General features: G+C 42.6%; 1 protein-coding gene across 2 annotated transcripts in view; it reads right to left on the bottom strand.

The window, feature by feature from the left end:
• Nucleotides 1–599: 599 nt before the first annotated feature.
• The window catches only part of LOC120720430 (protocadherin Fat 4), a 98,685-nt gene continuing 85,118 nt past the window's right edge, over nucleotides 600–14,166 (bottom strand). For both annotated transcript variants that reach the window (XM_040010106.1, XM_040010107.1), the window contains 6 exons: nucleotides 11,872–11,957; nucleotides 10,116–10,295; nucleotides 9,534–9,658; nucleotides 7,320–7,537; nucleotides 5,441–5,702; nucleotides 600–2,655 (listed from right to left, as the gene is read on the bottom strand). In XM_040010106.1, coding sequence (XP_039866040.1) covers nucleotides 746–2,655; nucleotides 5,441–5,702; nucleotides 7,320–7,537; nucleotides 9,534–9,658; nucleotides 10,116–10,295; nucleotides 11,872–11,957 — 2,781 coding nt within the window. In that variant the 3' untranslated portion in view covers nucleotides 600–745. The remainder of the gene's footprint in view (nucleotides 2,656–5,440; nucleotides 5,703–7,319; nucleotides 7,538–9,533; nucleotides 9,659–10,115; nucleotides 10,296–11,871; nucleotides 11,958–14,166) is intronic.

Raw genomic sequence — 14,166 nt, 5'->3', positions numbered from 1 at the left:
ATGTCTGTAAGGCAGGGGGCTTGATTAAATCTCACTTTTGGAGCGTTTAGCCAGTCGTCTCTAAGAAAACACACCAGGGCAGGCAGATGGACAGACAGAGGGATCATAACATCGGTGGGGTCTGCAATACCGTGCGAGCAAAGCAATGTTCATACTTTTACACTGAGGGCTGTGTCCCGTCACCTACAGGTGCAGTTAGATCAAACACACATGCTTCCTTTTAAGTAAATTAGAAAAATGACCCTAAAAAGACAGAAACTGGGAGATTTCTCTTGCTCTATGGAATTCTCTTCCTGTGAGTTTTTAAATTATCTACCCTCTTATCTCTCTGCTGCGAATGTGACAGAAGGTTCTGGAAAGGAGAAGCAGTATTGGTAATAAAGAACAGAAGTGTTTAATCAAGATAATGTGAATGGAGTTTTGCAGTCACCAAATTGAATTCAGACATGGACTTCTTTCTTCAGTGTTAGTGGATATGTTGTAATGAGGCCTCAGAGAGATGAATGCACGAATGTACAGTCTGAACCTAGAAAAGACTGGTAAACCATTCCAAGGTGGCTCATGATGAAATCTGTTCTTTTACAGGTGCCATTTTTCTGCCTTACTGCATTAAAAGTCGTCTTATTATTTTGAGTTATGCAAAAAACATGAAGTCCAATGTTCTCTGGAAATGTACAGTCTTCTTCTTCTTTTTTTTTTAAATTGGAGAACGACACCATATTGTACAACATTGTAATAAATAGTCTCATACATATTGCTCAGCTTCTCCTTCATTAAGAATGGTCACTGAGCCATCTCCACTGTTCATTTCAATGTCTTTTGCTGCCGCATTCTCGGGAAGCAAGGCTAAGTCCTTGAACACATCTACATAATGCCCAAAGCCAGGGCCCCAGTTCAACAGATTGTCCCAGTTGAAGCCACCGGCTTGCTGACCCAGTTTGTGGGGTAGGGTGTAGTGCTGGTCAGTAGAGGGCATCTGGGCAACGCCAGGCCCTCCTTCTGCCCTCCGACTCGAGTAACGCCTCTGTTTAAGCCTCCCGCCATAGTCCTCGTCGTCAGCGTCTGACTCGTTGACTTGCGAGAGCTTGGGGACCCGGGAGCTATAGGACACAGGCTTCTCCCGGTCATACTCCATCTCTGAGCAGGTGAAGGAGTCATGTGAGTCACTTTCTGAAGAGGACTCTGGGGCAGGAATGCCATCAGCGGGGTTACGAACCCTTGACAGCGGCCTGCGGCAGTCCTCCTCTGAACTGGAGCGCCCGTGGTCAGCGCTACAGATGCTGGGGTTGCGTGGACGTGGAGTGTTAAGCCGCTCCACTTCCTCGATGGACAGCCCCACAGGAGGCCCCGTCTCCAACGGGATCTGCTCGATCGGCTGCTTCAGCCGACTGCCGGGCCTCGAGGTGTGGCCGTGGCCGGCCATGGTTTGTGGACTCTTGCTGCGCCTCCCCAACCGGGTGGCGTAGTTGAACATGGGTGGCGGTTGGCACATATCATTGTGCAGATCCAGCGGGCTGCCCTCACGACGAGCCAGGTTGAGTTCTCTGGTGGGAGTGTTTCGGTAGAAGGAGGAGGGCTTTGTGAACGGGGCTGGAGAGTGTCTGGAGAGAGGGTTTGGAGTAGGACAGGCTGAGTGGGAATGGCTGAGGGGGGTGGATCTCAGTGCTTGGGTGTACTGAGGCTGGTAGGTGTAGCTTGTTGCTCCGAGAGGTAAGGGAGATTGCCTGGCGAAGCCCAGCGGGCTGTGTCTCTGGATGGAAAACTTGGGCGTGTGACTGCGAAACTGCTTGTAGTGTTGGATGATGTCAGCATCCGAAGGAGCGATACTGCTGGCATTGTCTATATCATAATGTTCAATATCTGCCTCTGGGGCATTGCAGGGGGCACAAGGAGCACTGGGGACCGTCTCGTTGTTGTGAGGAATGTCTGTTTCATCATAGATCAGGTAAGGGTTTTCCCTCTCAATGATGTCTGGTTTGGGGTTCCCTTCCGGTTGCTTCCGTACCGTCATGTCATCTCCATATGGTGGGATGTTATCTGGGTCGTCGAATGCTACATTCTCGCTACCCTTCTTCTTTTTCTTCTTCTTCTTCTCCTTGGGTTTCTTTTCCTTGGGTTCCTTTGGCACTTTGGTCTTGTTGCGGTCCTTGCAATGGTTGCACAGGATCAGGCTGAGCACCACCAAGGCAAGGACAGTGGCACAGCTGCCAACAATAGCTGGCACCGCCCAGATGGGAAGGACCATTGTCTCTGATGTGGGACTGGGGCTGCAGACAAATCCACCATTATTCGCTGTGTTGCACACGGTACCCTGAGGGCACTCGACTCCCAGACAGGCCACCAGGGTCTCACAAGTCTTGCCTGTGTAGAGCTCGGAGCATACACAAGTGAAACCAGAGTGGGGGTCCGGCACGCAGCTGCCTTGGTTCTGGCAGGGATTAGAGGCACAGTCGCCAGGCGGGACACACTGGTATGTGTACCACTGGTTGACGCACATGAGGCCATCCCAGCATGGATTGCTCTCACACAGGTCGGGACCTCTGCAGCCTATTTTGACGGATGAACTGGTCTTGGTTAAAGTGACGAGGCTGTGCTCTCCCATAAATGGCAGGTTCTCTCTGTTGTACTTCACGTAGGCCAAGCAGCCGTCAAAACCTGTGGACAAAAAGAAGAAAAGAAAGGGCTCAGATAACAAGAAACAGCCAACAGCAGCTAACAGGGACATTACACTGGCCTGAAGGGGAATTGCTTCTGACTGCCACCAGACCGAATGTTTTTTTTCAAAACGTCTGCTGAAGCTGGATTGCTTCCTCATAAATACCAGGAACTGGCAACTATAATAAGAGCTGAAGGAATTTTGTTTAGATGGGTAATTGGTTCAAGCTTAGGATAAAAAGATTTTCATCATGGAAAGCACCTCCTCCAATGAAAAAATAGAAAAATCATATTCTAAAAACTGGCAGAATAAATCACTGGTCAATTTAAGAGAAGAAATATGAAATATTTTCTAACAGAGAATCCATCGTCAGAGGCATTATAGCTTCAAGACATCCATCTGGGTTGGATGAACGTCTCTGTGTCTAATTTAATCTCTTGCTTTGTGTGTTGCCTAACAGTGCTGCCTCACCGGTGCAATTACATTTTTATTGAATTTATCCCAGTGCAGATTAAATCCATTTGTGTCTTTTCATTAGCCCTCAGAAAGCGAGTACACAGCGCTACACAAATGCTCAGATACACACTGAGTTAGGGGGTGGGTTCACAAACAGTCTGCCACAGATCTGCGTGCTGAGGATATGTTTGTTTTGAAATATGCCCCAGTCTTTGTGTAAAAGAGGTTGACAAATCATCCAAATTGCTCATTTTTACCATATTAGTCCATAGTATTAGGTTAGTTTTTCCCTCCCCTGAAACCCAGAAATTTACTGTGCTGCATTACCTCCTCCTGGAAACCCTCTCTTTCACCTTTTCCAAACTGTTCTTAACTCATGCTCGAGGACATCTGATCTGTGATTTAAATCTAAACTAAGAAAAGAGTCGATGAGGCTTCACAGACAGACGCTCCAAGGCGAAGTCAGATTAAATTATAATTAGTTATTTTGTCCATAAATGATACTCTGATAAAGAAACATTTATTTAACTACCGTAAATTCATAACTTTAAATCTTCGCAGTGTCAAATAGAAATAGATTTCAGGCCAGTTACTCAGAGTCTTGTTGGATCGCCACCAAATATGGTCAGCAATTGAAAGAGCAGACTATTAATTCATATGCAGGAGGAAAAAAAATGAGTACTGAATTCATAAAGATTCACGAGCTCACGTGTGCTGTCGCATACTTGTGCTATATGTCCATGCACACACCTTTAGTCTGCAGAAAAGCTTTCCATAACATGTAAAAACACTGCTAGATGTGTAATTTACGCTGGGTAAAAAGTGAATGAGTTTTTCAAAATCATTAACATGTGTGTGAAACTATTGTTAATTGTATTCCACTTGGACCGTCATGTATCTAAAATTTGATTTTCTTGACTAAATGTGATGAGTTTTTTTTAGAAAAGCCTTTTTAATGAGAAGGAGGAGGAGGAGGAAGAGGAGGCACAGGAGCTGTTCTGACTAAATGCGATTTCTTTAGACAAACCAACAGTCTTGTGTCAGGATCTGTAGTGGAATTAAGGAAGGGCAAACTCCCCTCTCTAACTTTTCCCATTCAAATTTATCCTGTAATTTGGGGGTTCAACTCTGCAACACTACAGTCACAGTACATTAAAGTGAGCTCTTTGCAGCCAGTTACAAGCAAATCTGGCAAACGGATGGTGTGTTTCACCGTCCCACTCTGCCACCAGTTCTGCAGCGTCAAGTCGTAGCAACAGCGTGTAGTGTAGTTTTCTGACAGTGGCAGCAGTATGTGTTGTTTAACTAGTGATTATAGGCAGCAAACCCTGTATATTGATAAATAAAACTTATATGGAAGAAAACTTATTGTATGTCTTCCATTTTTAACCTTTAACTATTTATTCTATATAGATAATATATATGTTACATATAGCCTCTCTACTTCTTAGTCCACTAACTTTGGCTAGTTAAGCTATATTGATTGTTCCAACATGTAGAGAGCAAAAAATACTATGTGTGAGTGACTACTGTTAACCAAAACCTTCTGTTACAAGGAACAACATGCTTTCTCTCGATCAACTTCTGGCAATCATCTTGGTCCTTTTCAAACCCTGGAATTCTGAAGTTATTTTAGGTGTCTGGTCGCAGACAGGGTATGTCATTGTGAAGAAAAGGTTTTATTTTGCATGGAGCTTTTTTCCAAAAGTTTCAGTTTTCCTGCCAATTCCAACTAAATTCTGGAATTAAATAGTGGAAAATCACAGCAACAGTTGTTTTGAGGCACTTTATATTGTAAGGTAAAGACCCTACAAGAATAGAGAGAAAGCCCCTTGGCGACAGTGGGAAGGAAAAACTCCCTTTTATGAGGAAAAAACCTCAGACAAAACCAAGCTCAGGGGTGGGTGGCCATCTGCTGAGACTTGGTTGTGGGTGAGGGGAGGGAGACAGGACAAAAAGCATACTGTGGAAAAGGGCCAGAGATGAATAATAACTAATGATTAAATGCAAAGTGGCGTAAGTAAGTGAAGAAGAAATACTCAGTGCATCATGGGAAGCCCCCAGCATCCTAAGTCTATTGCAGCATAACTAAGGAACTAAGGAAGGCCTGTTCCAGCCTTAACTATAAGCTTTACCAAAAGGAAAATGTTTTAAGCTTAATCTTAATCTTAATCTTAGAGAGTGTCTGTCTCCCAAATCCAAACTGAAAGCTGGTAAAGATTAGATGCAGGAAAATGTACACCCCAAATGCCCATATGTCCACATGTCCATCATTTTTACTCTTCCCCCCAATCAATGACAGGTAACAGCTACACTGTCCAGGCTTACCTGCTCCAGTTTTCTGCTGAGCTGGCCCCGGCCCAATCCCACCAAGCGAAAAGGTTAAAACGCTGAGACCTCCAAAATCCTGTGTGGGATGTTGGATGACCCTGGGTTGGCCGTTGTCCACCTGGAGCACAGTGGCTGAGCCGTTCTTGACCAACTGTAGCGTGTGCCACTGGCCGTCTGAAACCACTGCGTCTACCACGGTGCGCTCCACCTTCCCCGCAACGCCAGCGTCTGAGATGTAGTGGATGTTGCCGTTCCTCAGCTAAGAGAAGCAAATTTTAGATTTTAGTTATTCGCTCACAGCTCAGAGTGATCAGAGTAAACCGGATCTAGCTGGCTTTGGTAAAAACATGCATATAAACAGTATATAAAAGACATTAACAATCATGTGAATCTGCAAACTGCCATTATTTCTGATGTCAAGCATAAAATAAAAATAGTCTTTGAAGAAAGTCGAGATAAACAGTGGTTAAAACTGCAGTTTTTTAGATTAATGCAATAAGTTATCGTGTCAGTATCAATCATGACCGATGAGAGGAAGTCTTGTCTCAGTCCCCACAAAACTACCACCGCAGTGCTTTCAGACTCTGGTCGGAGATCGAAAACAAAAATGCAGCTGGATGCTCATACTATAAATCTTTCTCCCACTGGGACACACTGCAGTCAATCATGTTCTCACAACTTGTGTGTGTAGCTACAGTCACTCAGCCAGAAGATGATCAGAAGCTCAAGCACGACAAATTTAGGGAAAGCGCATATATTCCAACGGCCACAAGAGAAGGCTCTTTACTGAAGAGGGACGACGATTGTGCTTTAAAAAGAAATTAATCAAGCTCGCTTTGGCACGCACAGCAAATTTGTGGCTTACACTGTGTATGGTAATCTCATGTGTTCTCCCGACTTCGATGGAAAAGTAATCCTACCCACCTCCCCCAAAATCAGCAGTGATAAGTCGCTTCCGGAAGAATTGATGTAAAAAGGGAAAAGTGGAAGTCTCCCCAGCCAAAGAATACTAAGAGCTCTCAAGCTGGAAAACCAATCAAGGAGTTTATCTATTAAACATCTTGTTTTTCATTTCTCAGTTTATATAGTTCTCTCTCAACATATGTACACCCACAGTATGTATTCCCCTACTGCTCTTTTGTTTTTAGGTTTCAAAGCACTTATAATACTTTTCTGGACTATTTAGGAAGCCGCAGTGGTGATTTGATGAGCACCAGAAGCCGTTCAGTGGCGGAAAACAAAATCATAAGAGACAAAGCCCGATGCTGAAGTGGGAACGGGTTGATGGTGCTGAGACTGCAGGGTGTCTACATGGAAACTGAAGAGGATGAATGAACGCTCAGGCCTCTTTGGGCAGCTGCCCAGGGTCAGGCAAAGGGAGGAGGGTGTACTGAACAGGACGAGAAGAGAGAAAAGACAGACTGGAGTAAAAGAAAGTGGGCGAGAAAGACGGGGTAGATTTCCTAGAATGAAAGTGGAACGTAGCACACACAGAAATATATATTACCTAGACATGTTTAGGATACAAATGTTCAAGGTGTCTTAACAGTGTATCAGGAGCTGTGGCGTAAATACTGTTAGTGATGCAAGATACTGCCTGGTCTACAGCTCTGTCATACCAAAAGAAGCTGGTACGTAGGTGCTTAAAATATCATCTACATAGTAACTTCATAAATAATCTATGAAACATCAAAGACAGAAGCTTCATTTTACTAGACCTGAGTTGATCCGGGGCTTTAAATTTTAGTGAATAGCCTCCCTTTCTAAGCATAGCTACTTATTTCCTGTTCACAAGCATGATTTGGAAAGCTTTTATTGTGAAATTTACTCTTCATTGCCAACTCATTAAACTCACACACAAGGCAACCTTCCTCACCTTAACAGTAGTGTAGTTGCTGCTCTCTTGCACATGCAGCAGAGTGCCGGTCTTGCTGCGTGTCCTGAACTTGACCTTCAAGTTGCTGGGACCCATGGGGTCAGAGGTCGCTCCCTGCAGAGACCGTCTCAGCAAGATGTCACGTTTTGGGCCCTGCTTCAGGGTGTAGTCCAGGCGGCCAGTACCATCCAGAGACAGAGCGGTGTCGGCTGTCATGTCTGTGTGAGAAAGACAGAAAATATCTTGTGACTTCACACGAGTTTCGCAGGCGGCTTTTAAACTTCCATTTCCACTCTGCTCCTGGCGGACGGTCAGGTGCAAATGATTTTCCTAATCCGACTGCCATAACCACGAATCGGTCCTTCCATTCTTACCAGCGATTACTGATATCTTCCCATAACATCATCGAGTCAGTTTTCAGAACAGCCAGTGTATCGCTGAGCAAGATAATGATTTCTAATAGAGATTAAGTAGGAAAATAACTGAAATGAAAACTGCAAGCCATCTCATTATTACTTAGTGGGATGGCACGTGAATTTTGTGTGCATGTTAACTATAAACCTGAGGCATTGCTAATTGCATCATTTCATTTCAAGAAGCAACAAGCCTTTTGGCATATTTCATTATTACTATAATGAATATGAGCCCTCTTGCTAATACACTATTAAAAGATTAGTATGTTATCCAGGATAAATAGCCATATGAATGTTAATAAAACACTGATGTGATTATTTCATGAAAGCAGTGTATTTATGAGGATATTTGTATATTTTGGAAAAAGGAAAAAAGGCTCAAAAGTCACTTTTAAGTTTTCTATTTAAAATGTGCTTAGAAATAAGAGCACAGATGAAAATGAAACAGAATTTTAACAAATTATAAGATTTATCAACAGTCACTGAGACTCAGAAAAATTGGTGTTGGTGAGTTTTCTTACTGTCAGAGACTGACTGCAAGTAGTTGCAGTGACCAGTTCCTGCCGAGAGATTGAGCCTGCAACACCTTCAACCTCTGCACGAGCACAGCTGGACAGGTGTGGGAGGCAACCTGTGTCTAGACAACTGTAGTCTGACTTGAACTACATTCCATCTGAGACAACTGCCATCTAATTTACTGATCCAGACAGATTCCCAACATGTTGCAATCAGTCTCAGTCAGTCTGTGCTAATGGGTGCAAGTTCTCTGCGATGGGTCTCTTTGCAACAGGGGACTCAACTTGGCTGGTTGTATTCTGGTTCTATTCCCAAATAAGAGCAATGTTGCTGAGCACCTATGTCATTTTGTAGCAAAGTCACCGTTCTGCAGTAACTATCACTATTTGTAAGATTTTGACCCTGAATGTAAGCAGTTATTGTGGAAGTAGATGGGACTTTTCTTGCTAATTTATCACAGTTAATTGGCATATTATCTCCAAAAAATTTCCACAAAGTTGCAAAATTGCATGTTCAATGCACCAAATCACAATAATTTTGGTTGTGCCGCAAACTCCAACCACTGTTTTCTCTAATAGGACTGTAGCACAAGTCTGTCGTGCCACTTATTATCTGAGGATGAATGTTTCTGTCCCACATTCACAGGGTTCAAAAATGTAAATCTTTACACAATCTGTTCTTTAAATTAAATTAACCAGAGCCCTAGAGTCTACATGACATATTTTATTCACGGCATTTCTTGTTGTTGTTTATTTTTTTTCTTTTCTCTTTCCAGCAAACAATACATATGGCACTAAGAAAGCCTGCTCTGCTCCATGTGTGCTAGAAGAAAATGTCTCTCATCCTTTTTTTCGTGCCAGTAAGCAAACCAGCAGATTTCCCACAAAATCAAACCTGATGGCAAACAGGGAAAAGCTCGCAGTAATGATCTTGTTTGTTTCCAGTAACAATATCAAAGTCTTTGAAAAAAATCTGGTAATAATTACCGGTAACACCGCAAAACACAATGTTGCACCTTACACAGTAGCTATAAGTTTCTGTCAGTTCTCATGTGTCTCAAAGGGTTTTCTGCATTTTTTTAGGTCTCTGATGCAAGTCGAATTTATCTCCTATAAAGTACACAAATGCTTTGAAATGAAGCTCAGAACCCGCCGATGTGGTCTATATTAAGCTACATGGTGCAGTATGATGACTCAGGAGGGATAATTCATAAATAATCATGGCAGAATATTCCTAAGTAAGTGCAAACTCAGCAAAAAGAGAGACTTCAAAGACATATACTTACATTTCTCACAGAATTTGCCAGTGAAGCCATCCACACACTGGCATTGTTGCCAAGACCAGTGGTCCACACAGGTGCCCCCATGTCTGCAGGAGCTGGTGGTGCAGGCTCCTTCCAGTCTCGGACATCTACGGACACAATAACACACAAACTGACAATCAGACAGTGAATTTGACAAGTCAGCCACACAGGCGGGGGGTCCGCGGAAAAAGGAAACTCCAAAAACAGGAGCAGATGAGCTGTGATTTCTCTTCCCGTGCGGCAATACAAAAAACCCCATAAAGAACCTCAGAGAATTAGCATATTAAAAGATCTGTCCTCGCTTCGCTATTCACGAGGAAGACAGTGAGGAAAAAAATTCTCTGGAATTCTGCAATTGGTTTCCCCCGTCAAAAATCTTCCATTTGTACTTCAAAAAAAAAAGAAGACATCTTTTTAAAAACTCCCGAGAGGGTTTGAAAGTGTGAACAGATGTCCCACAGCGAGAGTCAAGGAGGTTAGAGAAGACGGACAGATGGGAAGAAGAAAAAGGAGATGGAGAGAGGCTGGGAGCGGGAGTAAAGGGGGAGAGGTTGGGATGCGGACCTGTCAAGGATGCCATGCGATGCCAGCGCCTGACTGGGCTCCAGCGGGCGGCCGTTGACGGCAAACTCCATGATGCAGCCGACAAAGTCGTGGGTGGCGACCTGACCGCGCCGATGAAGGATGGGTTCTATTGACCTGACGCCTCCCACAGAGAGCCTGTTGGGCTGCACGTCGAGGATCCTACAAACACGCACACAGATAGATGAACAGGAGTGCACAAAGACTTAAAATGGATCACGACAGAAAGGAACATATGAGCAGAAACCCAAAAGCTAAAAAATGCATTCAAGTATTCAAAGCACACACACACACATTTTCACAAGCTTACACAGAAAAACAATGTGGGTCAGCGAGTTTCACAACAATATGGTCCCAAGACCCTTGCAAAATAAACCTTTGCTGATCTCTGTGGCCTTTCCTCATCTGCCAAATCTGTCTCTCACGCATACATACATATAAAATACACACACACACACACACACACACAGCGAAAAACACACAGGAAAACATGCATAGTCTCAAGTTTTCGCCCCACAGGGCCTGGCTCTGTGCAGCAGCACTGGTCATCCAGTAATTTAATGACGGTTTACATCATATATCACATATTTGCAACAGATGACTTCATTCTGACTTTGAGTTATTTGTGTAGAAATATGTAAGAGAAAGGCATTTTAAGCAATTTGCATACAACGGAAGACTTAGACAGTAACACAGGAGTAAAGGTCACAATGCTTTGTCTACAGCATTAAGGAATTTTCACTATAATAAAAAGAATTAAAGGTCAACACTTTAACCAGAAAAGCCATAAAAATTTAGAAAAAAATATAGAAATATTTGTTTGAACAAAAGTAAAGTTTCATTCTTTGCTCTCTACTTTAAAGATTAGCACTTAGTAGAACTGGAAGCATCACTGTGAAACTAAAGGTTGAACCTCTGCAATTAATCTCTAAATTGCTGCTTACTTTTATGAAGCTTCCTAACAAAGTTCACTTTGTTCTTATGAATCATCTTGTGGTTCATTTAACTCACAAAATGTCTAAATTAAGCAAAGGGAAATAAACCATGCTAAGTTTATCCTGAGAAATGGCAGCTGAAACGTAAGCTGTTTTCTCATTTTCAGATGTAAACTTTGACAAGTGTATTGAGAATGTCAGAGGAATACAGTCGAGACCTTGGATGTTGCGTTAGATGTCTTCTCAGTCCTCGAAATACACAGTTTGGTTTACACGAGTGCCTGAGTAGAGCCTCAAGGACACACTTGGACATTAAATGGAATTTGTACTAAGGAGGTGGCAGAGTAATGAGTCTTCTAAGGTAACCTCTAGAAAAGTTGAAAAGTTCAAGGATACAGAACATCTGTGCAAGCTGCTGCACATACAGCAACATTTTAAAGCCATAAAATGTTGGAAAACACGGATCGTGTTTTCCAACATTTCCATTGACGAGAAGGACAATATGTGGTTAATTAAACCTCTTGATTATGTAGTGTTGATTCACTGCAGAGTGCAACGCAACAGCTGTAAAATATTAGACAAGTATGCTCACACCAGGTATACAAAACCTTTTGGTTATGTATGACTTTCCATTATTTTTACAGTTGTGAAAAATTATTCATCAAGTTTTCCAGTCCTCAGAAGTGAAACTGTCAACAGCGCTTTCCCATTCACAGTTTCTACGGATCATAGAAACAGCTGTTCAGCGCACTGGGCAATACATGCATATATGTGTTTTTGTGTGTGTGTTGCTGCTTTCTTACCAGTCAGTGTGCACTGCCACGTTGCTCACAGCACAGTAGCCTGGTTCCTGGTCATCACCACACAGGTCCACGGTCAGGGATGCAGCCTGCATGATGACAAGAACACACATACTGCTGTCACGTGTGATTCTCTTTAAGAGAAACAGCTGTGAAGCTACACTGACTCACACAATTATTGTTCAGGGAGGAAATTACATTTAAGTAAAAAAATGTTTCTGGAAGAGTGTGGTTGACATAAACACCAACAACATGTGTCACTCACTGTTATTTGTGGTGGGGGTGGGCCATAAAACACTCAGTCAATATCAGTCTATCAGTCACTTTTTCTTTGTTAAGAGTGTTTTTTCCAGAATGTGGAACCCCCCCGGTTTTCATTTGGGGCTTAAACACAGGATGCATTTCAAATTGTTTTTTAGCAAATGTATCTATACTCCTTTTGTTAGTGGTCAGTTTAAAGACAGTCCCATGTAAAAAAAGGGACACATGCTAAAAAATATGCTCAAAATAGGGCACCAGTGCTAAACCATTTTCTTTGCAGGTTAAATAAAATATTTGAGTAACTAAACTAATTTTATGTTATTAATGGAGCAATTCAATATATTTTGGACTATATCTTCATTAAAATAAAACAAAACAAAAGTCTACAACCTGTGGAAAATTCAGCTAAAATCTTGCCTTCAGCATCCAACAACCACCGACAAGTGGTCAAGGAATACTCATATTCACCTCATAACCAGTGGTTGCCAGGTGGTTGCAGACCAGTCTTTAGGCTTCTGTCACTTGATCCTAAATTGTCGCCATGACTGGCTTCACGTGTCAGCACGACCTCTATAGCCGTAAGCTGTTTAGCTTAGCACAAAACCTGGTACAGACTTATTCTGTCAGAGGGTTATAATATCCAGCTAGCATCATCTTTGAAGTTCAGTACTCAAAAGATTTTCCATTTTGTGCTAAGCTAAGCTGTGTGCTGGTAAAATCATATCCAACTTATATATGAAAGCGGTATTAATTTTCTCTCTGTTATACCAGATGGTGAATAAGTATTTCCAAAAATGTTAAGCTTTTTCTTTCTTCTAAAGATGGCAACAGCTGTTTAATTAAACCCCATATTGTGACAGTGAACGACAGAGGGACAGAGCAACCTGATGGGTGCTATATGCTTATTGTTCAAAGTTTATTGTCACAAGAGAACAAAATCCTCAAACCAATTGTATTTCCTTCCCGATTCCCTGCCTGAAGTATTTAAAGGCAAATTTCTAAACCCTAAAACCCATCAGAATGTGTGAATATAAATAAATATTTTCTCAAGCACCGTTGGCATATCTTTTACTCATGAGTTCTGGCACCATAAGCTGAGGGTTACTTCATTCAGATGAGTTACAGTATATGTTCCTGAACATTTGTGTTCCTAAGTCTTGTTCAGTGGTTAATGTGAGCTTTGTTCACCACAAGCCATGCAGTCACATTATTTTTCTTTATTTCATGAGTGTTCGATGGGAGAGGGGCACAGAAATGCCATACATTACAGCAAGCGTTTCCCATTTCCCGTTAATGGGACAAAAGCTTTTGGCCAGATGTGGATTATTCTCTTTTCTCCCTCTGTGCTCAGAGAAGAAACGACCCTGCTAGAAAAAAAAAATAAAAATGGGCTGGTGAGGAAACTGCCCGGAAAAGTGTGTGAACGTGTTGAAAAACCAGGGCAATCACGCTCCACCTCTCGTGGAGCTTAAGTAAATACGGACCACACTGGCTTGCATCTCTGACACAAATCATCCACAACCCACCGGGCACACACACACACACACACACACTTCATTTAGTACACTCGTGTCACACCCGAGTCAGACACACGAACACACATAATCAAATGAGAAAAAACTACAGAGACAAGAACGAGTCGAAGAACAACAGAACGCATTTGTGACTCAGAGGCGCCATAAAGAACATCAGAACCACATAAACATTTTATTAATGTTTTTCCTGTGATCAAAGGGACTGCAGTCATGCTTCTGCATTCACTGTCAACTGTCACGAGCTGTGCAGGAGGAATAATTTCTCAAAAGAAACCTTAGAAATGAAGAGAAAATGCATCCCCCAAAAAATGAGGAGTGTATTTTTCAGCTTGGCTAGCACTGGAGGAAATTTGAAGAAAGCACCACAGGAGATCATTGTTTTCCCCATGACTAATACAATGGGGTGGGGGGTGGGGGGGTGGGACCACAACCTTACTCTCTGTTGTGGTACATGAGCTGAGTAACATTTGTTTTGTGCTTGTTTCTAGGACAAATAACTCAC

This window comes from Simochromis diagramma, unplaced genomic scaffold (genome assembly GCF_900408965.1).
Source record: "Simochromis diagramma unplaced genomic scaffold, fSimDia1.1 OVJJ01000585.1, whole genome shotgun sequence".
NCBI classification, from domain to species: domain Eukaryota; kingdom Metazoa; phylum Chordata; class Actinopteri; order Cichliformes; family Cichlidae; genus Simochromis; species Simochromis diagramma.
Note: the sequence above shows the minus strand (reverse complement) of the source record. Positions and strands in the feature narration are given on the sequence as shown.